The sequence below is a fragment of the Aspergillus fijiensis genome (genome assembly GCF_003184825.1).
Source record: "Aspergillus fijiensis CBS 313.89 unplaced genomic scaffold BO72scaffold_93, whole genome shotgun sequence".
Taxonomy (NCBI): Eukaryota; Fungi; Ascomycota; class Eurotiomycetes; order Eurotiales; family Aspergillaceae; genus Aspergillus; species Aspergillus fijiensis.
Window position 1 is genome coordinate 52,244 of NW_024469069.1, and position 23,475 is coordinate 75,718.

A 23,475-nucleotide genomic window follows, 5' to 3' on the forward strand; every position below is an offset into this window, starting at 1 on the left:
AGATTGACGAAAGTCAAGCAACACCAAGAAACCGGGATGATCCATTCCCAGCGAAAATTTTTCTAGCTGCCGATGGAGATGGGCCTGAGGACCGAGGCCCACTTACCGGTCGACTTGGGCCTGTCACTGCCGTCTCGCTGCTGATACCTTACTGATAGATAACCAAGAAACCTTCCTGACTGTCCTGGGACCTCCGCGGAGTTGTTCTCCCCAGATTTACATCCTTATCAGCCTCAGTATCAGCGCCACGCCTATCAACCAACTCCTTTGCCGTGCAGGGTCCCTTTACCTTATCTCTTGGCCTGTTGGCCGGTTGAATCACCCTCGTTGGCCACTTCTCGACATGGGGTAGAGAAATGGGTCTGGATCTTCTCTCCATACCACGAACCCTGAGGTCATCTCCGGCTAGTCCTGTGCTGCTGCTGCGCTACCAGCTGCGGTATCCACTACCATATTAGCACTGTCCGACGAGTGGATCACTGCGCGTGGCTCTCCGGATTGGCTTTGTGATTTTTGCCTCGATTATGATTTTCCTGCTGCCGCACTGCCCAGTGCCGTTACGAGCTGCTGGGAGATATGCGACTGGGCATGTGTCCTAATCTCGGGTTGAGACAGTCATGGCTTTCATCTGTATATCTCCTAGGAGATAGAGTCATTGCTCTGGCATGGGGGATTGTTTGCCAGGTGCATCATTATACTGCGGTACTCATGCTTCGGAGATGTGATTCCAACCGTGGTCTATATATGAAGTGCAATTTTCTCCTCCTAGTCTGGACTAAATCTGCCTCCCTTGTCCTAGAACACAGGAAAACATCCGGACCCATAGCACCGTCGTCTAGCCTAGCGGTCCGTTGGTCTATTCTCTTTTTCGCACCCAGGTGGTGTTTCCTATTGCGGTGCCCTCGAGCTCAATCTATAGTCCTATAACTCTTCTTGTGTCTTGTACTTCAGTTTCTATTCCTAAACCATCACTCAGACACCTTCGTACACGGTGTGACTGACCATGGACTTCATCAAACTTCTCTTTGTCTCGCCCGAGATCAACCCAAGTAATCGCAAAGCACAGTCTATTCCAGTTCTCAACCCATTCGATCGATATGGACGGGTTTTCTTCTTCTCATGGCTCGGGTTCATGGTTGCATTCCTCTCGTGGTATGCTTTTCCGCCATTGGTGAGTGGGAGAGCCTTCCTCCTTGACCAGTATGAAGCGAAATGACTAACACTCCGAGCTCAACTAGTTGACCGTCACAATCCGAAAAGACCTGCATATGACACAGCAAGACGTGGCAAACTCGAACATTGTTGCCCTGCTAGCAACGTAAGACACAGAACCCTCACATGTGCAAAACAAGCAGTTGACCGATTGTCTAGACTACTTGTGAGATTCGTGGCAGGCCCTCTGTGTGATCGATTCGGACCGCGGCTGGTGTTCATCGGACTGCTGCTCAGCGGTTCGATCCCCACTGCCATGGCTGGTCTGGTCACCACGCCTAAGGGACTGATCGCGCTACGGTTTTTCATTGGGATTTTGGGAGGCACATTCGTGCCCTGTCAGGTCTGGTGCACTGGGTTCTTTGACAAGAAGATTGTCGGAATGGCCAATGCCCTTGCGGGAGGTTGGGGTAATGCTGGTGGTGGCATCACATAGTACGTTGTCAACTCTCGGAGGCAGCATTGCAAGACGTCAACTGATGCAGTTTAGCTTCGTGATGCCCGCTGTCTACGATTCGCTGGTCTACTCGCAAGGCCTCACACCACACAAAGCCTGGCGTGTTGCTTTCATTGTCCCTTTCATCATCATTATCGTTATCGCCGTGGCGATGCTCTTCTTATGCGAGGACACACCCACGGGGAAATGGTCAGAGCGCCACCTCTGGGCTCGAGAGATGGCTGGCGAGTCAGACGGCAACATTGTCGACCTCAAGGCGGAAATGAGGTCCGCACAGCCTTCCAGCACGCCATCTATGACCAACGTCATGGCAGACGTGGAAAAGAAAGGCGCACAAACCCCCGTGTCTCTTGGCTCTAATTCCCAGACCATCGCCGAGTTCGATGCCCTCCGAACGGATACTGTGGTGGCCCCCACACGCAAAGAGGCCATGGGGGTACTGTTTAGTCTATCCACCGCCGCCGTCGCCATCCCTTACGCCTGCTCCTTTGGTGCAGAGCTCGCCATCAACTCCAACCTGGGCGAGTATTACTCCGCGAACTTCCCCCATATGGGTCAGACCAAGACCGGGCAATGGGCCGCCATGTTCGGTCTGCTCAACGTCGTCTTTCGCCCCGCGGGCGGTTTTCTAGCCGATCTGCTCTTTCGACGGACGCAGAATCTGTGGTCGAAGAAGATCTTGCTTGTCTTCCTTGGCGTCGTCATGGGTGCATTTGAATTGGCGATTGGGCTGACGAATCCCAAGTCCGAATCCACCATGTTCGGGCTCATCGCTGGGCTTGCGTTTTTCCTGGAGTCGTGCAATGGTGCCAACTTTGCCTTGGTGCCGCATGTCTATCCGTTTGCCAATGGTACGTTCTCGCGGAAGCTGTCTTTTTGATCTCGGGTATACTAACGGATGTGCAGGTGTTGTCTCCGGTGCAGTGGGAGGAATGGGCAACCTTGGCGGGATCATCTTCGCGATCATATTCCGCTACAATGGTTCGGACTACTCCAGGTCCCTCTGGATCATCGGGGCGATCTCGATCGGGGCGAACGTGCTTGTGTCGTGGATCCGACCCGTGTCGAAGAAGCAAGTTGTACAACGGTAGAGCGGTTGTTCTGCTTCGAATTGTTTTCTGGTTTATTGATGACTGGTTTTATGATGGATACCAAGCGCGTACTTCTCTTCTATGATGTTCTTAATCTCGGGTTTACGATATGATATATAAACTTTGGCTCACCACAACTTCCACATGGCACCCACGCGCCACAATATATAGAACCACACCTTCCTCGCCCATGAATTTGGAAGTATAAACAACAGCAACCACAAGCTCCCTGCGAGTATTTACACCAAACCGGGACCCTAGCATCAGAACCTCACCTCTCCGCACCACTCAGCAAACAACCTTGTACAGCAGTATATATCTCCGCCAAGCCCACCTCACCAAACCGTCAAGATCACCACCACCACCCCTCTCACCCCACGACTCGGGTCAAAACACCCCGAGCCATTCAAAAAGCTCAATGAACCCCTCCTTCCATCTCCTAGACAAACCCTCACAACCCTCAATCGCCATCAACCCACCGCCCACTCCCTCCGAGCATCGCATAGCAACTCATCACCACCACCACCACCACCAACGACACCTCACCGACCCCCAAATCCCTTCTCCCTCTACCACAACCTCAACCTATACAAAATCAACAACAAACGATATCAAAAATGCCCGCACCCACCCGCCGCATCGCGCAGATTGTCCACCTCAAACCCGCCGCGGTCGCAGCGTACAAAGAATGCCACGCCAACGTCTGGCCCGAGGTGCTGCGGCAGATCCACGAGTGTAATATCCGGGATTGTAGGTCTCCTTTTCCTAGCTACCTATCTACCTGCCTACATCACCATACCGCCCTAAGAAGAAGGCAAAACCCAACAGGAGGAGAAGACTGCCTAACCCCCTGGAACATACTCTGCACTCATGACACAACCCCAAAAAAAAGGCTTAGCTACTGGGGCTGATACCCCGACATTTAGATTCCATCTTCTTCGACAACGAGCGGACGTTGTTCGCGACGTTCAAGTATATCGGGGAGGATTATGAGGGGGATATGGAGCGGATGCGGGCGAATCCCAAGGTGCGCGAGTGGTGGGCGATGACGGATGGGATGCAGGTATGTGAGATTCCTTCTTTGTTCTCTCTCTCCCTAACGGAGGGGGTGTCGGGGTTCGTCGTATTGACCTTGTTTGATGGTGAAGGAGAGTCCAATCCCTGGGGCTGTGGGTAGTGCTGAGGGTCCGGGTTGGTGGAAGGTGTTGGATGAGGTGTTCTATACGGAGTAGATTAGAGACTGAAAGAAAAGAAGAAGTTCAGCAAAGCATAATTAGATCTTTATGTAAGATACATGCAAGCTGTTTGAACACAAATCTCAGATCTTGAGGCTGGGCGAGAGATCCGATGCGAATGTCCAATGAGGTACATAGTATCCCCCCATAACCAGCAGAAGACAGTGATACAAATCATGCGAAGATGGGTATCTTTCCGAGAAAACAATCCAGTAAGTAACACGTGCTCCTCCAGAACGCCATTTGCAATGTCATGTGCTTCGAATAAAAAAAAGCCGATAACCAAGTCGTCATCGTCATAGCTCAAGCATACCGCCAGGGTACGGAAGCTGCCGTGTTACTTCACTCGGAACCGCCGGGGACGTCCTTCAGGATCTCCCATCCGTATTCCTCTTCTGGCTTCTCGGGCTCCATCCCGAGGGCGTTGCGGTAGGCACGCACTTCGTTCTGGAGGCCAGCCACGATGCGGATCGGGGTTTCCTCTTCCTCACAGCGCAGGCGATAAGCGGTGCGGATCATTTCGGCGCATTTCATGGTCTGTGCATGCCAGTAGTCCCGATCCAATCGACTTTCCAGGTGAGAGTCTCGCTCGGCTTGGAGAAGGTTGTTATAGTGACGTTTCTGCGCGAGATAGTGAAGGTTGTTGTTCTGGCAGTAGTTGCGAATCTGTTCCACCATAACACCCACGGCCGCCTCGTATTCTCCAATCAGTTTCGTATTTTCGACCTGCTCGTTCCGAAGGATTTCAACGAGACGTTTCTCTTTCGCGAGGGCGCGCTCAAGTTCCGCAATGCGGGCAGCTGGGCTAATTAGTATGGTGCTCACGTATCGGATGGTCATTCCACCAACCTGAAAGTTCGCCATTCACTTGCTGAATGCTCGGGTTTAATCCTTCGGCAGAAGAGCGTTTCTAAGACCGTCAGCAATGCGAAGCCCATTTTCCAGGTGGAAAAAATCATACCATGATCTCCTCCGCACTGTTGACAATACTCTTTGTAGTCTCACGGTTGTTCTTCAACACCTCACTCAACTCAAGGACCATGTCGTAGAGATGATGAAGATCCATCTGCTGTCCCGCATTGAGGGGCATACCACCGTTCATCCCAGGCATTCCGGCGCCATTAACCTGACTAGGGGTATGTGGCATGGCAGGCGACATAGATTGACGAGGAACATTAGACATGTTCGGGCCACCTCCGGTGTTATCCACATAGCCGGCGTACATGTTTGCGCCGGGATTGTTGCCAGCCATGCCCCCAGCGTTATTCAAGGACATGCTTGCCGCCTCGAAAGCGCGGTTCAAGGCTTCAAACTGAGGGTCTCGGGCAGGATTGGTGGATGCGGGAAGCTTGAGATCGTCGTCGAATCCGAAACCTGGGCTCTCTACGCCAAGGACCTCTTTTCGGAATTTGTCGAGGTCGCGACGAGTAACGTGGGTGGAACGACGACGATGTCCACGGACAAAGGCTGCCTTGGAAGCAGACGGGGTTGTGGACGCGTTGGTGGTGCGGCGGACTGGAGAAACGGGTTCACTCTTGATCCTTCGGTCGGGTGGAATCAATGGGCTGAGATCGGGAAAGGAAGAAAAGTCAAGTGTTGGAAAAGCGACCGCTGCAGATACACAGGCAGAGGCAGGAGCTGAAGCCACAGACGAAGAGGCCAGATGAGGTTGGCGATTGTGGCCGTCGTCATTGCGCTCCGTGTTGTTCACTACTCCCGGTGTTGAGCCAAAAGGGTCAAGCGCCGGAGATCCGGAGAAATTCATCCGAGCACTAGCCCGGTTAGCGCCATAACTGGGGGCGGTGAAGACATCGGCTTCTCCCATCTTGGACGATTCATGAAATGGGCTGGAGGCTGAGGTAGAAGCACAGGCACACGCAGGGTCAGGCACATGGAGAGTTGAGTGAAGTTGAAGATAACTGTCAAGGGTGTTAGATAAGATGAAGGAGTAGGCGTAGCACAATAGAGTTAACACAATCCCCGAAAGAAGAGAGGAAGAAAAAAAGAAATAGGAAGAAGGAAGAAGGAAAAGCAAGCACAAGCACAGCAACAAGCAGCAGCAGCAGCAGCAGGTGCGCCCGGGACCTGCACAATTAAGAATAAACAACTCAACAACTGACTTACTCACTTAAATGGCACCTGCGGTGGTTAATGCAACTGTAGGTCAATCGTTGCCTTGCCCCCTTGCACCTTTCCAGAATTCTACCAAACTGCATTGGAAACTTTCTCCCCCTAATTTTAGACAGAAACAACGGCAGGCCCGGTGATTGGGATCATCTTACTGATGAGGATTGTGTAGGGCAATCTGATCCATGTAGCTGCGCTACCAGTCTCGGCCGCTGTACCTTTTCCGGGGAAAACAATTAGACAGATGGTATTTATGTATATGCAGCCTCTAAGCATGTGGTCCACCGGGTTCTCTTGATTCTGTGATTTTTTGTTTTGATTCTCTACCTGTTTTTCCTTCTAACCATTTTTGTTTTTCTGTATACCCTCATCCCCGTTCGTTCTGCTAGAGTTCTCTCATTCAGCCATGTCCAACAAGGCTTCCAACTTCTCATCCCCTTCTAGCGAGTACGAAGCGTCCTGCTCGTCATTGTTGAGCTTCTTCTTGCCCTGCTCAATCCGACCCCCTACGCGTGCAACCAGCATCCGCATTTTGTCCAGCTCTTGAACCAACTCTCCATCTCTTGTGACCAAATTCGGTTGGATGTTAGCCTGCGGGTTCTGGAAGGGCTCCAGTAAGCGCTGTAGCTGTCGCAACTGGTTCAACCGCCGCTGTCGCTGTTTCCGACGACTGTCCAGGGCGACCAGATGTTCGCGTAGCTCTTGGTATCTGTACTACTGTTAGTCAGATGAAATTGAAACCTGCCATCGAGGTAATCCATACCTTGCTCGATCCTCATCACTCGCATTCGGATCCTCCAATTCCAGGGGCAATTGCGCGATATTCCTGGGATACAGTCAGACTGTCAAACTTTGAAAAGTCTTATCTCGTAGCCGAGAAAGACTGAGGCGTAGCTCACAGGTGGTTGGATAAATCCACAGATTGTTCCACCCCTTGGAGCAAAGAGCCCCGGTCGCGCATCGATTCATTCACGGAGGACCAGTAAAGACGTGCGATTTGCTGTGCGACATGTTGAATGGCCTGGGACGAGTAAACGATCCGACTGTGCTGTTTCAGGGACGCATTTACTGTGACCGAGTCAGTCCTGACCAAATCAAGGTTGGGCCGATATTCAAGATGACAGCAGAAAATCAATAATTCGACACTCGAGACAAGTACTCACATCTCTTTAGAGCATCTCCGACCACCTTATCGCTCAGCTCATCCTCGGTGGACTGAGACGCATAATGTCGCCAATCCTCGGGCGGCTGGAGGCTTTCAGACAGAATGCGCACTTGCGCTCGGATGAAGGACGACTTCAACTCGGAAATGGTACGGGTCGAGTCCATGGCCCCATAATGACGATGAGTCGGTGGTTTTGAGATAGGAGGAGATTCAATTGATTCTCGCCGTCGACGCGTGCCGCCATCCTATCGATAACGCGGCCACGTGATCATTTACGACTCACCCGTACAACGACCGGATGATCAAACATTAGCTCCTTGCATTTGTTGCATCCTCAAGAGGTCTGCAGACTATCCTGCAGCTCGATGTAGTACTATGCCATAGACACCGCCACCTGGGAGCCGAGGTGATACCCCAACGGAGCTGGTTGGCATTGATCGATGAGAAAGCGCCATTGCAGGTCCTCTATCTAACCTCGGCAATCTGGCATTACTCCGCAGGAGAGACCATCAATGTCCAACATTGATCGGCAGCGCATTTCTACATTTACTGACTTGACATTTGTTGAACTTCTGATGCGACTTCCGTCCACTTACCCTAAGCTGCGCTGAGTTGCACAGATTCATCATGTCAGACAACCAACGACCTAGAGGCCTCCTGTTCGACATCGGAGGAGTGTGTGTAAGACCGAGGCACCTCTCCATGCAGATCCAGACATCTGAACAGCCAGATACTAATGATCAGTAGGTCCTCTCCCCCTTCCAGGCCATTCTGGACTACGAACTTGCCCACAACATCCCCCCAGGATGGGTGAACTTCAGCATCTCGCGTACTGCGCCCAACGGCAGCTGGCACCGACTCGAACGAGGGGATATCAAGATGGATGCCGACTTCTTCGCCGGGTTCCAGAATGACCTACAGAGCCCGAGTCTCTGGAAGCAATTCCAGGAGAAGATCCGGGGCGAAAATCCGACCGGGACGCAGTCGCCCAGCCCTCCGGTGCCTAAGCTCGATGCCGAGTTTCTGTTCTGGGAGATGATGAGGGTATCGCGAACGCCGGACCCTCACATGTTTCCGGCCTTGAAGAAACTGAAGGAGTCAGGGCAATTCATCTTGGGGGCGCTGTCGAATACCGTCATCTTCCCGGACGGACATCCGTACAATCGTGATCTCGACGAGAGGAAAAGCCAGTTTGACTTTTTCATATCATCGGCACATACAGGCCTTCGGAAGCCGGACCAGAAGATCTATGAAGCTGCACTGCGGGATATGAATCGAATCGCCAAGGAGAAAGGTCAAGGCGAGGTGCACGCAGTGGATGTGGTCTTCCTCGATGACATCGGGGAGAACTTGAAGGGCGCAAAGAAGGCAGGGATGAGGACTTTGAAGGTGAATCTTGGACGAACGCAAGATGCTGTTCGAGAGCTGGAGAAGATGACTGGTCTCCAGTTACAAGCAGGTTCAGATAAGGCGCGACTATAGAGGCTGGTTGGCCTTTAGTTGTTGCCAACACTTTTGATTACTACTGCAAGTGTAATCTTCTGTGGTAGACTTTCGAGGTAATATATTTGTCAATAATTGTTAAAGTAGATTCTGCAATCGAATTGAATCAGAAAATCCGCTTATTACAGATTGGCATACTGTTGGGGTATACTTGGTGTTCTCTGTATAGTAAGGTGGCCAAGCGGCCGCCCGCTCGTCGCCAACCGCAATTCCTGGCCGGGATGCAGGCAGCGCTAAGCGAGGCCTTCCACAAAGTCAGTCCACGAATTTTCCCTCCTTCTTCCTTTGCAGCCAACGTCGACAACTCGGTCCTCATCACCCGGTCACCGTCAAAATGGTGAGTTAGACCTCGTTCTAGCACCCGAACAATTCGAATTTCAATACACGATATGCGATTGTTCTCGACTGCTCCTTCATCTCCAAATGGGATTTCGATTTTCCCACCACCCCCGCCCTAGCGGGATTTGTGGGACGAAATTTCGGGTCTTTGCAAGATGCTTCGGACAAGTCGGATTTCCTTCTGAAGCGCAAATTGCTGACTCGCTTGTTTTCGTGATCTAGCCTTTCCACAAGCAGGTCAAGAACAGCGCTTACTACAGGTGAGTTAATTCTTTGGTTCGCCGGTCGCATTGGATGAGGTACTAATTAATTCCACAGCCGCTACCAGACTAAGTACCGTCGTCGCCGTGAGGGTAAGACCGACTACTATGCCCGTAAGCGCTTGATCACCCAGGCCAAGAACAAGTACAATGCCCCCAAGTACCGCCTGGTCGTCCGCTTCACCAACCGTGACGGTATGTCTACTCCACTCTTCGATCGATCTACATGGGAAACGCATTCTGACTGACTTCCGGCACAGTCATCTGCCAGATCGTCTACTCTGAGATCTCCGGTGACAAGGTTTTCGCCGCTGCCTACTCCCACGAGCTCAAGCGCTATGGCATCACCAACGGTCTGACCAACTGGGCTGCCGCCTACGCCACCGGTCTCCTTGTCGGTCGCCGTGCCCTCAAGAAGCTCAACCTCGACGAGACCTTCACTGGTGTTGAGGAGGCTGATGGAGAGTACACTCTCACCGAGGCCGCTGAGACCGATGATGGCGAGCGCCGCCCCTTCAAGGTCGTCCTCGACGTCGGTCTTGCCGTGAGTTTTCCCGGATTTCACCTAGCGCTTGAGCCAAGCTAACGATTTATCATAGCGCACCTCCACTGGTGCCCGTGTCTTCGGTGCCATGAAGGGCTGCTCTGACGCTGGTGTCCTCGGTATGTTCCCACAGCGTATACATCTCAATCGAACTCGGTGCTAACAAAACTCCATAGTCCCCCACTCCGAGTCCCGCTTCCCCGGTTTCGACATCGAGGCTGAGGAGCTCGACGCTGAGACTCTCCGCAACTACATCTTCGGCGGTCACGTCGCTGAGTACATGGAGGGTCTCGCCGATGACGACGAGGAGCGCTTCCGTGGCCAGTTCCACAAGTACACCGAGGCTGGCATCGAGGCCGGTGACATCGAGGACCTCTACACCGAGGCCCACAAGGCCATCCGCGAGGACCCCTTCAAGAAGGACGAGGATGCCGACTCCAAGAAGACCAAGGAGGAGTGGAAGGCCGAGAGCAAGAAGTTCCGCAAGGTCCGCCTCACCCACGACGAGCGCAAGGCTCGCGTCGAGCAGAAGATCCGCGAGCTTGCCGCTTAAATGGATTTTTGTTGTGGAGGCCATTCGTGCTTGATGCATGCGTGAAGCGCGATAGTCACAAAACAAAAGTTGAAATATCCTTTTTAACACAAATCCAAAAACGGTGACCTGGGTGTCTTTCTTCTTGCTAACTGATTTCTCAAATTTGTGATATCCCCAAGTAGTCTTATCGGAGACTGTTGACACGACCGGAGTTTTTTCTATTCTATGTCTTTTGTCCAAGGTTTATTCGGAGCAACCACGTCCTTCAATGCGAATCTCTTTCCCAGTTTCACCAACCCTCTCTTTATCTGCTCCGATGAACCGCGTAGCTGTAGCGTAGAAGGCTGTACCGTACCGAGTATGCCAGACCAATGCTTGTGGCACTGACAAATGGTTTCCTGCATGAATCCCTGACTTCTTGATGTCATCTGTCAAACGCACATAATTTATCCAATGAACGGAGCACGCTTATGTACTACTGTGAATTATTGTCTGCCAGGAACTTAAGGTATCGCTCCGCTGCAGTCATTCGTTTCATGCATTGCTCTTCGGCAACCCTCGAACAAGAACGACCGCGGCATTCGGATTTCCAGGGTAATCCCCGGAGCGTACTGCCGAATCTGGCAGATTCTTCGAACCCGCGGCCGCCCTAGCCGTCCGTCAATCCCCTGGGCCCGTCCGTCCCGGCCGGCATTGAATTCTCCTCGTCTATCTTCGGATATACGGGTTCAGATTGAGTGCCGGCACCATATCCCGACGACATCAGGGGTTTTGGTGTTGAGCACCTCCGGCAATCGGTACAGAAACCTGTTCAAACATGCCTCTCAAATGGAGCATGTACTGTACTGTACTGACCCATCGGTCTAATTACGATCTTTATCCGAGACTTATGGGTTGCTGTTCACCGGACGAGAAGATCCGTGGCTCAGCAACTCGTGCCTTGTCATTCTACCGTCGTCGACGAGTGTCTTGCTCTTTTCCATGGCCTCCAAGGCTTCATCATACTGGTCTAGATCCCGCACCTTCCGGGTCGCGAAGGCCTCGAGCTCTTCCGCGTTGTCGGATTCTCTCTCGCGCCTCGCCCATTCCGTGGGTCCTAGATGGCGGCGCAGTTGGGTGAAAGGAGATGAGCGATGGTCATTGAAACCAGAAGAGAGGAGCATGTGCAGCCACATGGCCCCAGAGGCGCGCGACCACTTTACCAGACTGGAAAGCTCTCGCTCATCATGCCCTGGCATTTTCGCTTCCTCTTCCTCCAATACGTCTATAAAGATGTCTAGGCATCTGAAGTAGCGGGTGGCGATTTCGGGCGGCTCGTCACCGGTGAAATCCCATGAGCTGTTGACGGGCCTGTCTTGGAGAAGCCACCACGGCGCCGAGCCGAACAGCTGCGCGGGTCCAATGTACGACCCCTCGAGGTCGATTACACCGACAACAGTCAAGTCTTTACTGCCACGGACGATCAGATTCGCCAGACCAAGATCGTCGCAAATCAGCTCGAACTTGCAGCGGTCATACTTCGCATTGACCAAGTCAGGTATCAGTGCTCGTAGAACCTTGAACGCCAGGTATTTGTTTTTCGCATCGTAGAAGCCAACAGTTGAGTTTGGCTGGTGGATGAGCTGTTCCCAGTCTTGGTCGGCGACGTATTGAAAATACTCCGTCGTTGTCGCAAACCCCTGGGTTCGGTCGCCTGGACAATCCGTCGCTTTGTTAAGCACTCGCTCAGTCACAGCTTTGGGGGTCCAAAGTCAAGGGCAAGGCAAGGGGACCACACATACCGAACGTGTTGACCCCTCCATTTTGCAGAATACTATGTGCCTTGAAGGTTAGCGGTCGTAGCAGTGTATGACTTTGGGTGTCAGCCTGCGGCGACGGCAAACTGCCTATCTGGTCAAAAAAATCGAGTTCGAAAAGCTGGAGCATGGAATTCGCCAGTTGCCTATAGATGATCTCGAGTTCACGATCGCTAAGTCCTCCCGCATCACTCTGGTGGGGCACAAGGCGTTAGGGGCTTGGAGAAGGTGGCTAAGGCTCACGCCGTGAATGAAGTCCATGATGATGAACGGGCCGAGACCGAGCGGGTTGCTGGTAGCGGGCCCCCACGCGTGAACTTTCGGCACCGGGATCGTAGTGCTATTGTGGTAGAGGTTCAGCGCCGTAACCTCCATGGCAACCTTCTCGTCGATGAAGTCGTCGCAGACTTTTCTTACTCGAGGAAAACGGACTATCCAGGCAGTGCCGTCACCGAAGACCATCTTGATGCCGGCATTGTACGCGCCATGGTGAAAGGTGCCATCCAGTTGACAGGGAAGCTGTTCGGGATGAAAACTCGACACCCAGCGGCAGAGATGACCTGCTCTGTAGGTTTCGTTCACCTTGTCGACCCAGAGCTGGCCTTGCACCTCGTGATTGAGATCGACAAGTGCGTTGGTATACATGGGGAAGGTGTCGTTGCTTAGATGGCAGGTAGATAGATGACCGTGAACTAAAGACGGGGGAGATGTGGTCAAGCGACGCATGAGATGGGATGATACGCTCATGCATGCATGCATGCATGCTGAGGATTGCTCCGTGCTCTTGGTATACTTATACTTACCCCGGACGCCGTATACTTGGAAGAGATTCTATTGAGCACATTGTGACTCGCATTTGCAGAATGGAGCTGATTGCTGCTCAGCCCTGAGACTGAGACATACCCGACTGTAAATAGTAAACACTACTATTTCGGGTAGTTTCTCCCCACATCATCCATCGGGCCAAGTCTACACTAAGTCGGGTTCACTAATTCAACGGCCACCAGAAGAAATTTTCTTCTCTTGGGTTTCTTCCTCAGGCTCGGCGGTGCCGCCATCCCCTGGAGAAAGGCTGCCTGCCCCGGTGGAGTACTTCGATTCTACACTGCCTACTCGCCCACTTGGCACTTTAAACACTCTCCCCAATATGATGGGGGATCTTCTTCATACACTCCCTTGGAATCCTCTTCTCTTTCCTCCCCCTCCTCCTTCCTCTCCCCTTCGTCATCCGGCTATACCATGCCTAATCTTGGTTCTGGTTTGATATGTCTTGTACCTGATGTTGACCCTTCTGCTGTGGGCTCTATTTCTGCTGCTTTCGGCGCAGGCCGCCTTTGTTCGTCGCTGGGATTGCAATCCTTCCATTACTGCACCCACTGAATCCATCAGCTTTCAGCAGCAATCCTTAACTGGCTCACTGGCTAACCCAGAGCATGATGGCCCGACGCTACTTCTTAAGCTAACAGGAAATTATGAATCCGAGTGTAACTCTCTCAATGGGTCCCTGGCACAGTTGGTGGTGAATGTGAGTGTCCTGGGCGGTCCGGTGGGCTTTCAGGGAGACAGTAGGGGAAGATGTGGCGTAGACCCTTATTGGGAGCGCTTCAGTATGTCGAGTCAAGGCCAAATACAAGCGCACATGATGGGAGGCCTTCACAATTATGCCATTTACGAGACCTCCTACCATCTCAACCACTCCTATGCCCTGCACACACTAGACACAACCATCCATCTGTGGTTGGACGGCCAGGAAATAACTTGTGTCACTGCCCATATCACGCCTTATATCGGCCCAGTGACATCGAAGTTATTGAAAGCTCTTCCATTCTTGATTATGGTCTTGTTTGGAATAGCTACAGGACCGCTCAGGCTCTTTCATACAAATGGAAGAAGCATGTTTCGGTACGAGCTGGCCGACCCATCCCGAGACCCAGCCCAATCCCACGTACAAGGACTAGGCGATTGTCTGCAATTTCTTCAATTCATCTTCTTGACTAGCTGTCTCACGCTTTCATACCCGGGCTTCTTCCGAGCAATCGTCGGGGAGTTGGCCTGGTCGTCGCTCATCTTCCGGAATTGGCCTGTCACACATGGATTCGCCTACCCTGGTGTTCAAGATGGTCTATATGCCACTAATTCGACTTGGGGCCTGGAGGAGATGACGCAGGTCCTCGGTGGGACTACCATCAGTGATCTCTGGGTCAATGCAATTGTCAATCTTCTCCTCGTCATCGTGGGGATTGTGGCGCTGGTGCAAGTTCCTTTCGGATTCCAATGGGCGTCGAGGATTTTCCGCAGGCGACAAGCGATTGAGCTGTCGGACCTTCAAGAAGAGTCATTGAAACAATGCCAGCGTACTGGATGGAGTATCCTTCGAGCGGTGCTCGACCATTTCCTCTTCCCGCTGGTAACCTTCTCTACAAGTCAACTCCTCCTGACATCATGGCATCCGACCTACCGTACCTTCTTCGCGGTTTTGGTTGTTGGTCTCCTTGCTGTGTCTTTGGGCTTTACCGTGCGGTATCTAATCAAGACCAACAGACAATGGGCCTTTTCTCACGGAAGCTTGTTTCCCAAGCATCATTCCGGAACGTGGGTTTCCTGTGTCTTGTACGGCATTCCGATTGTAAGAGGCATAGCGATCGGGGCATTGCAGCGATCGGGCCTTGCCCAGGTTGTAGTTCTCATCATTTGTGAGACACTCAATCTTGTCTGCCTGCTTTGGAACTGCCAGGACTTCCCAGCCTGGCGACCTGCCTGCTTTTCGATTGGAAGGCTTGCCAGCCTTGTTATGAGCTGTGCCTTCCTCCCGCAGTCTGAGGCACCCCAGCGCAACCAGGGTATATTAGCATACAGCATCCTATTCCTATATGCAACGATGATGTTCTTCGGGTTTCTCGTCCCTTGCATCATAAGCATAGCGCTCTTTATACTTCGCAAAGTGGGACTCGTGCATTCCCATCGTGGCCCCCTCGTGCAGCCTCGAGAAGCACCGGTATGTGGATACAATCCAGACAATCAATAACTAACTTAGCCCGAATGACTAATGGATCTTTTCCTAGATTTATGGCATTGGTCAACTTTCGCAACGATCAACGCGGAAGACTTCATTCACGGAGCTTCCAGAGCTTCGCCCCGTGGGTGTGTATTATCTGAGCATGGTATCTTGGCGACTGTGATATGCTAATGAAGGCCATCTCAGCCTATCCTCCATCCATAGGGATACCGAGCACGAATGAATTTCCATCGTACTTCCGGGCTCCACGGCCCATGACTCCCGTTTCTTCATCGTCGCACCATTTCTCCACCCTCCCAAGGCAGTCTCACAGCTCGGATGAATCGGTGGATTCCAGCATGGACTCTGTCGACCTGAGCATCCTGGACGAAGACACGACGACGATCAGCGGCGACGGCGATTATTCCAAACGCGAGGCCGACCAATACTACGGTCGGCCGATGGCATCGCAGATCAATGCTAGGGTAGAACGAACGGAAAACACCTGTGCCACAGGGGAGGACCGATCCTGGCGATCGTCGTGGAAGTCGAAGAAAAAGACCAAAGGCTTCGAAGTTGTGAGGCCCGCCCGCCCTGGGATGTGATGATTGCCTTTTGAACCCCACTTCGAAATTCGGAATAATGCTAGCTTGCGATATCATCTAGAGATGACCTTACGCTTTGCTCCAATTTTTCTATCTATGATATAATAATCAAGGCTTGGCTGAGGCGAGAATAAACAACACTGATAAAGTTCTGTCCTACCTGGGAACCCCAGGGTTGAACCCGCCATGGGAGCCCTCTCGTCATATGTGGATCGAAAAGTTAATTGTTGTCTTTATTCATATCTTGCATCAATGGACCAGTTTCAAGGGCTACTATTATTGACCTGTGTCAATAAGCTTTTCTGCAGTCTGCACCTTGTTGACAGGGTTGCTTTGTTTGATGAACGGGCAAGCATTCTTTTCATCATAGCCACTCTTTGAAGTACAGCGCATACCTACAGTACGGTACCCAACGGAAGGTCTCATTGGCTGCTGAGGTGGGCGACACTTTTGCTTAATTGTTAGCTACATTCTTTAGTACCGAGTAGTCATGCAAGCGACGAGGTCAGTTGTAGTCAGCAGCTGAATGAATGACTTCATGACGCAGAGCGGGTCGCGTGCAAAGCACATGATGTATCTGTGAAATAGATCTTCTCAGCTTGTGAGGTGACGAGGTCATGTGCCCGGGAGGTACAAAAATTGAGAACAGGTTCTATTGCGGATCTGATAGGTCGAGGAAAGAGAGAGGATGACTGGGCAGGCAAAATGCGGACAGCGCATACCAGTACTAGGTAGTTATGGTGGTGGGTAACAGACCAACAACATGTTCATATGATTTTTTCCATGTGCTGTACAGTAGACGATTGTCTGAGTCAAATCAATTTCTCTTTCTCTTTCTCTCTTGCTCTTTCTCTCTCGCTCTTTCTCTCTCCCTCCCTTCCATCCTAATGTGGGTTCCCAATCCCTGAAATTCGTCACTGTTGTAGAATACTAGGGTCGGTATTGTATGGTCAGGCTTGGCAGAGTAACGAGTGGCAAGCAACTTGAATGAATGGGCGATGAATGGGTCTGGTCTCCGTCATCGGCCGTGGCTGCATAATACGAGGGTTACGAGGTTTGCAAACCAGCGGAGTTGGCCCAATTACTACCAAGTGACTGGTAATCTAGTACCTTCGTTAAGTTACCAACCTTTACTCTTGACCTTACTACTAATCAAGTAACATTGGTTAATTACCTACCTTTACCACCTGTGACCTTTCCATTTCCGTTTCCATTCACTTCCGTGCCTTTTCTTCCATCCGCCAAGTAACAGCACAGAAGAGGGAAAAAAGAGGGACAAAAAGGAACAGGGAAAAAAAAGAAAAAGAGAGTAACATAAGAGAGCGAGGGACAGAAGAGACCCAAGGAAGAGAAGTAGAGTAAAGAACTCGAGGACTGAGTATTATTCTCCTTTTCTCCACCGGCTACTGGATAATGGATAATCATGCTACTTTCCTAGTCTAGTCTCTAATCGGCGCCCCTCCCCCGATCGCCTCGTTCTGTGCCCGCAAAGTCCGCACCTTTCCTGTTCTTCCTTAAACTACCCCGTCTCCATCGTCCCATAGATTGATATTCCCCTTCGCTTCCTTCACTTAACTTGACTTTCTCTTCCCTTCCTTGTCCACTTTACCTTCCCCTTCCCACCCCCCTTTTACTATTTTATACTACACTTCTCCTTTAAATGCGCGATTTATCTTTGATCCGCCTCACGATCGCAACTGCGTGACAACCCCACACCGTCAGTCAGCTCCGTCATGTCCGCTGTGTCTCGCCATCATGTCATGATGGAACCTACCCGCCGTCACCGTTCATAATTGACTACTTCACTGATCTGCATTGCGCATTCTTCGGCTTTTCCATCGTTCCACCGTCGCTCCAACATTCTTCGGCCATACTTTGACTGCCTTTTTGAACGACCATTGCCACCACATCGTCTCTTTTCTGTTGTTGCTCGACGGGTGGTGCTTGGGGTTCGAAGTTCGCAGCTGCAGCCTCTCAAATAACCTCTCCACAAAATCCTATATCGGCTCTATTACGTCACCCTCAATCACACTCGCAACAACACAAACGCACCGGTGGTCAAAATGGAAGGGGTGGAAACTGTGGATGTCAGCTGGCTTCATCACTCGCAGAAAGGTGAGTCCGATCGTGTATACTGGGAGCGCGTCTTTCGCATGCAATGTCAATGTCTGTGGAACTCACCCCAATCTCCGACGGCAGACCATTTATCCCGCTGCAAATCGGCCTCATCCCTGGTCAGCGATAAGTCGATACCGGACGGAGGAGGAGGAGCGACACCTCCGCCGCAACAATGTGACGCGGAAAAGAAGCCTCTTCAAGAGAACCATGCCCCGTCTCCCCCACCCGTTTCCACAGCAGCAGCACCCACCACCGCCAGTGTGGCCTCGCAAAATGAGAAGGAGGTGAATAAAGTAAATGAAAAGGCGGTGGCGGTGGATGCGAAACCGACCGGTGCCTCGCCTGCCTCGCAGCAGCAGCAGCAAAAAAGTGCCCCGCGCCCAGTTGGGGGCAGGCGAAACTCGTGGATTTCCAGCCTGAGCTCGAGGTTCTCCTCGGGCTCGACGCCTCCCTCGCAATCGAACATGAAAGCACCACCGAGCACAAAAGCGACGTCCCCCGTCTCCAAGATGGATGCGCACAACCCGTTCGGTGCAGCGTACTCGCCCAAGGATAAGGAGGAGGAGCGCAAGGACGAGAATAGCCCTTTCGCCTCCACCTCCCCGAAGGGCCCCTCTTTCTTGTCGAACGCATTCCGAAAGCTTTCCTCCTCGGCCGGCGGATCGGGCAAGTTGGCCACCAACGGGACCATTTGTCCGCGTCGGGTAATGAACATCGACCAAGATCGGGATAGGTGCAAGGTTGCCGATCTCAACCAAGCGAAGTTGCGGCGCGTTGCGTTCTGTGTCGACGTGGAGATCGCGGGGCTCTCGTATCGAGAGTCGGATGAGGAAGCCCCCGCGGTCAATAGCAAGCATCAGATCGTCCCGGACTTGAATGGCCCAAAGGTTAAGAGATCGAATTCGAAATCGAAGGATAAAAAGGACAAGAATGAGACTACACCGGCAAAGTCCGCACAAGCTTCAGTGTCCGTCAAGGAAGGAAATGCTCCGGAACAAGCTGTTAATGGAAAACCCACGGGTTCGACTGACACAGCCGCCGCCGATTCAACGCCCAACGGGGAGAGCAAAGAACCGACCAGGAAACAGGAGAAGAAGAAGAGATCAGAGGAGGAGCGCAGGGAGCGGAGAGAAAGGAGGCGGAGACAGGCAGAAGCTAATGGCACAATCCCTATGCAATTGACAGCGGACGGCGAGGAGTACGGCATTCGGACACCTGCGTCTAGCACAAGTCGTCCCAAGACACAAAGTCACCCGACTACGGATCCTGTTCGCATCTATCGGCGCTGTTGCCAGTTACGTGAGACGCCCGTGCTGAAGAGGATAGTGGATGAGATATCCAAGCCGTCTTCTACTCTGGCGGAGTCTCCGGGCACCGTGGCTGTGCTTGACCTGAGCAATTTCCCAATGACATCTGAGGACATGGCTACGTTCTGCGACTGGCTGGCTGTTGTTCCGGTTCGAAAGCTTATTCTAGAAGAGTGTGCCTTGACGGATGATCCGGTTCGGTCTATTCTTGCTGCTTTGCTCTCCACGCGGACGGTTGAGCATATGTGGGGCAAACGCAAAAGGGGCAATAAATCAGAGGTCCAGTCTGTGGAAAAGGAAGAGAGGTTCAGCGTCATCGAAAAGTTGTCACTCAAAGGCAATCCTAAAATAGGTACGGAGGGATGGCTTCATATTTGTCTTTTTGTCCACCTTTCGAAGTCCTTGAAGGCCATTGATCTCTCAGGCATCCCACTTCCCCGGGTACCTATACCTATCACTTCCTCCGGGAAGTTGGCAGTCCAGCCTGGGAACTGTACAACAGCCTCCACCGAGTTGACAGCTGTCTTCGCCAACGCGCTCTCACAACGGTATGGCGGAGATCATCTTGAGGAACTTCTCCTCAGTGAATGTGACCCGACAATCGAGGATACCCAGCGGATCTGCGATGCAGCGACCACTGTAGGTCTGAGGAGACTTGGGTTCGCCAACAACGGGCTTTCACGGGAGAGCTTGGAACATGTTGTGCGCTACTTGAAGGCTGGAAAATGCGAGGGTCTTGACTTGGGCGGAAATCCGATTCGGGATCACCTTGACTTGATCACATCTGCTGTCTCTGAAGTCCACCCGCTCTATGCGCTGAGTCTGGCTGATTGCTCGCTCACGCCCACTGCGGTCTATCCATTGCTGCAGGAGCTGGCCTGCTTGCCTGATCTGCGCTTTGTTGATTTCTCACACAACCCGGACCTGTTCACCGTCAAACCCGACGCATTGCCAACCTTTAGGCGCTTCCTTCCGAAAATGCCTGCGCTCAAGCGGATTCATCTCGCTGATGTGAACCTGTCACCTGATCAGACTATCGCGTTAGCCGAGGTTCTGCCGGAGTGCCCGAGCCTATGCCATCTCAACATCCTGGAAAATCCCTTGATCACGGCCCTGGCTTCAGCAACTGATCCTGCGACCCAGGAAGAAGCGTGCGCGGTTTATGCCTCGCTGATGGCAGCCGTGCGCGTGTCTCGCACCATTATTGCTGTCGACATTGAAGTTCCAACTGCGGAGAACAATGAAGTTGTCAAGGCTCTGGCATCTCAAATTGTTGCCTACTCTCTCCAAAATCTTGAACAGGGTGCCATGGCGGTCGAGCTTTCGGACTCTTTCGACATTTCGGCTACACGCTCAACCGTGCATGTTCCGGAGATTCTGCAGCACATCGTCGGTCATGGTGCCGGAGAAGAAGTCGTTGAAGAGGACGACGAGCCGGCGCCTGATGAAGACTATGTTATCGGTGGTACCGGCGTGGTCAAAGCATTGGGTGTCTGCCTTGGTAATCTCGACCGCTCTTTGCCAGGGGACCAATCTGGGCCTCCCAGTGGCACAGCGACACCTCGACACCGGAAATCACGGTCCTTCGTAACTAGGAAGCCTCGGGACATGTCTAAAAACCTCCTGGAATCTGCACGCAACATTCGGACCCGTATCCAGTCGGCCCTCGTACGTGAAGATCGGGCTGGCAATGATAACAATTACAGTAAGATTTGTCCCTTTTCTTCGTTCCGCAACCCGCACTAACTTTCTATTCTCACCAGGGCGTCTCCAGTTCCTGGATTTCACCTTGCAGAGGATGATCCAGCGATTCGAAGACGAATATCCTGAGACGCGGATTGTACCGCAGGCAATTCCATACAGTTTCCCCGAAACCAGCTCCCAAAATTCCGGCGAAGATGGATGGGGAGCGCCCGCTGGCGACGGCACACCGCCCAATGCCGCGAACGGCGACGGCGAGGCCGCCGCGGACGACGAGGATGATCACCAGTACGCGGTCCGCCTCTCCCGGGCGAGCTCGATCACCTCCCTGCATTCGCGCGCCATGACCCACGAGGAAGGCCACGTGCACCGCCTGGGCCAGAATCTGCGGCGGGATTTCCTCAGCCCGTCCTTCGACGCGACGGACGATGACCCGTCGTCTTTAACATTCGACGAATCCCATATCGCGGCTCTGCGCGACAAGCTCGACCGCCTGCACGTGGAGCAAATGCGCTCGAACTTTGAGAGTGTGAACGCCGCCAAGACATTCAAGGATCTCGGCACCACGGTAGACGAGCTCTGGGCGGCGCAAAAACAGGATTCCGAGACCTTCGAGAAGTTCCGCCAGAGCCAGATCGCCGCGCAGTTCAACAGCGGCAAGAAGAGACCTTCGTCTCCTTTGCCCGGTTCGTTTCAACGGACGAATCAGGCCCCCGAGCCTGATCGGTCACCACCCTGTTAGAAAAGGGTGTATCATTTAACTGAACCCTTATATCTCCAACGACTATTGCCTCGTTGGGGTTGGGTATACTTTCTTTTCTATGTTGGCCATCTGATCTTAATTTATTTCGTCATGGGAGTCGGGTAGCCAGCCACTTCTTTGTAAAACTGTGCATTTTTTTGGAACTTTGATCATGGGAGAGGACTTTAGCACAGCGATGTATATATCTGATTGTTTCTTTTCGACTCAAAGTGGTTTTTATATGGTAGCGTGTCCATCGAGAATGGGCTATTTTGGACCTTGACAGTGCTTATTATTTATTTCGAATATTCTTCCTAGTAGTTATATCACTGGAATGTTTTACTGCGAGTCCTGTCTGCTTAATTGTGGCAGGTGCTGCTGCTTTTGGAAGAGGTACTTACTGATTACTTCATAAACTCACACTAGCTGCTCTGGCTACTCTTGGATTGTACGAGGGGCCTACACCGCTTCAATTGAAACTGTTATTACTTCCTCCATAACTATCACCAGGCCTCTGAACTGTGTATGGACTAAATCACAACAATACAAGCTAACAGACCATCACTTTTGCAGGGGTGTTATTTATTTCTCTTTAACCACAACGCAGAATAGTATAGCTAAGAAAATCCCCTTGCTTGATACCCCACAGAAATAACCAAGCTCGTCAGCGACAACCAACCACAAGAACAGTACTTCCCCCACTTACACCCAGAGATATCGATCTAGGCTCCTTGCTATTGCGCCTTTTGTTCTTCCACCATCACTCCTTGCCTTGCAATTTCTTGCGGATCCCGCTTCGACATGTTAAGTATCATGGGGGGTGCTCTGTCCTTTAGAGTCGTAAGGTAGAAAACCCAGGAGTATTGTTTATGCAAGTCCACTTTCCCTCGATACCCGGCTAATACTACAAGGTAATCGCACATCACACCACAAGTCCATCGGCATAGGTACAGTACAGCTACTATATCAAACTTATATATCAAGAATAATTGACACTCTACAGCCCACCGAGTTAAGCCTGTACACAGCAACAACAAGCTGTCAAAGTATCTCAAAGCGGGCCTGCGGGCCTAATCTACTCTATCACTACAGAGTACGGAGTAGTATCTACTGCTGAAGGGCGGTCCGTACAGCCCCGGGGCGGATAAGACTTCCGGAGCACCACCCAATCGGGCCCATCGAGATCCTGTTCGACAAGTCCCAAAACTGGAATTCGTGCACAATCCCAAGCCTGATTGCCTCGGGGAAATATACGTCTAACTAAGTGGATTGGTTGTCGAGTTAGCAGGAAAGGCTCATACATTGATATGTGAATCATAGTAACTGGACCTACTGCACTGGAATACCGCAGGCTCAAAGCAAATCACTTCTGTACAAAACGGAAGGAGGGTCTGCTTGATAAATCGTCGAATAGTGGTTGATTATCGACTCACCCCCGAAGCTATCATATATGGAAGGTTGTTAGTAGTTACAACTCGTATACACTGCAGTGCACTCAGTGATCGCCCACTGAACACGCAGGACCATAGATATCGCCTTAGTCCAAGAATTCCTCGATGTATTGTGACACAAGCTTCGCAACTTCATTAACCTAGAAAGTAAATGAAACAAATGACTCGTTAGTAAGAGTGTAAGTTGTCCCACGCTTTTTGTTCTCGGATCAAAAAGACTTCGGGGGTTCTTTCATCTTTCTAATCATGGCTCTCTTTCCTTTTCTGTCCTGCCCTAGACGAAACACATACC

At 51.8% G+C, this 23,475-nt stretch overlaps 9 protein-coding genes across 9 annotated transcripts; 6 read left to right on the forward strand and 3 right to left on the reverse strand.

Moving 5' to 3' along the window:
- The first annotated feature begins 478 nt into the window (after window positions 1–478).
- BO72DRAFT_310912 (uncharacterized protein) lies at window positions 479–1,023 on the forward strand. Its single transcript, XM_040940507.1, has one exon. The coding sequence runs from the start codon at window positions 577–579 to the stop codon at window positions 925–927; it is 351 nt and encodes a 116-aa protein (XP_040795666.1). The 5' UTR covers window positions 479–576; the 3' UTR covers window positions 928–1,023.
- On the forward strand, window positions 692–2,811 carry BO72DRAFT_310898 (MFS transporter). The gene is made up of 5 exons (XM_040940506.1): window positions 692–1,171; window positions 1,239–1,318; window positions 1,372–1,647; window positions 1,703–2,520; window positions 2,576–2,811. Exons 1-5 carry the CDS (start codon window positions 1,004–1,006, stop codon window positions 2,758–2,760), a joined length of 1,527 nt encoding a protein of 508 aa, XP_040795667.1. The 5' UTR covers window positions 692–1,003; the 3' UTR covers window positions 2,761–2,811.
- Window positions 2,812–3,377: 566 nt separating this feature from the next.
- Window positions 3,378–3,992, forward strand: BO72DRAFT_391498 (L-rhamnose mutarotase; the record flags this gene model as incomplete). The annotated part of the gene is made up of 3 exons (XM_040941855.1): window positions 3,378–3,510; window positions 3,687–3,868; window positions 3,912–3,992. 3 exons carry the CDS (start codon window positions 3,378–3,380, stop codon window positions 3,990–3,992), a joined length of 396 nt encoding a protein of 131 aa, XP_040795668.1.
- Window positions 3,993–4,337: 345 nt separating this feature from the next.
- On the reverse strand, window positions 4,338–5,820 carry BO72DRAFT_463641 (uncharacterized protein; the record flags this gene model as incomplete). The annotated part of the gene is made up of 3 exons (XM_040946602.1): window positions 4,338–4,795; window positions 4,845–4,905; window positions 4,957–5,820. 3 exons carry the CDS (start codon window positions 5,818–5,820, stop codon window positions 4,338–4,340), a joined length of 1,383 nt encoding a protein of 460 aa, XP_040795669.1.
- Window positions 5,821–6,431: 611 nt separating this feature from the next.
- BO72DRAFT_441560 (kinetochore subunit FTA4 family protein) lies at window positions 6,432–7,485 on the reverse strand. The gene is made up of 4 exons (XM_040943484.1): window positions 7,286–7,485; window positions 7,022–7,190; window positions 6,886–6,948; window positions 6,432–6,831 (listed from the first exon to the last, which is right to left on the reverse strand). The coding sequence occupies exons 1-4, from the start codon at window positions 7,449–7,451 to the stop codon at window positions 6,519–6,521; spliced, it is 711 nt and encodes a 236-aa protein (XP_040795670.1). The 5' UTR covers window positions 7,452–7,485; the 3' UTR covers window positions 6,432–6,518.
- A 429-nt stretch (window positions 7,486–7,914) lies between these two features.
- On the forward strand, window positions 7,915–10,486 carry BO72DRAFT_473080 (60S ribosomal uL18 domain-containing protein; the record flags this gene model as incomplete). The annotated part of the gene is made up of 8 exons (XM_040947179.1): window positions 7,915–7,968; window positions 8,035–8,746; window positions 9,082–9,086; window positions 9,352–9,389; window positions 9,448–9,584; window positions 9,650–9,933; window positions 9,989–10,052; window positions 10,110–10,486. 8 exons carry the CDS (start codon window positions 7,915–7,917, stop codon window positions 10,484–10,486), a joined length of 1,671 nt encoding a protein of 556 aa, XP_040795671.1.
- A 478-nt stretch (window positions 10,487–10,964) lies between these two features.
- On the reverse strand, window positions 10,965–12,909 carry BO72DRAFT_481583 (phosphotransferase enzyme family protein; the record flags this gene model as incomplete). Its single annotated transcript, XM_040947686.1, has 3 exons — window positions 10,965–12,161; window positions 12,250–12,421; window positions 12,457–12,909. 3 exons carry the CDS (start codon window positions 12,907–12,909, stop codon window positions 11,356–11,358), a joined length of 1,431 nt encoding a protein of 476 aa, XP_040795672.1. The 3' UTR covers window positions 10,965–11,355.
- A 408-nt stretch (window positions 12,910–13,317) lies between these two features.
- Window positions 13,318–16,140, forward strand: BO72DRAFT_453491 (uncharacterized protein). The gene is made up of 3 exons (XM_040945998.1): window positions 13,318–15,259; window positions 15,327–15,405; window positions 15,467–16,140. Exons 1-3 carry the CDS (start codon window positions 13,544–13,546, stop codon window positions 15,862–15,864), a joined length of 2,193 nt encoding a protein of 730 aa, XP_040795673.1. The 5' UTR covers window positions 13,318–13,543; the 3' UTR covers window positions 15,865–16,140.
- Window positions 16,141–17,927: 1,787 nt separating this feature from the next.
- On the forward strand, window positions 17,928–21,732 carry BO72DRAFT_501722 (putative cell wall biogenesis protein Mhp1; the record flags this gene model as incomplete). The annotated part of the gene is made up of 2 exons (XM_040949004.1): window positions 17,928–20,994; window positions 21,053–21,732. 2 exons carry the CDS (start codon window positions 17,928–17,930, stop codon window positions 21,730–21,732), a joined length of 3,747 nt encoding a protein of 1,248 aa, XP_040795674.1.
- Window positions 21,733–23,475: the final 1,743 nt, after the last annotated feature.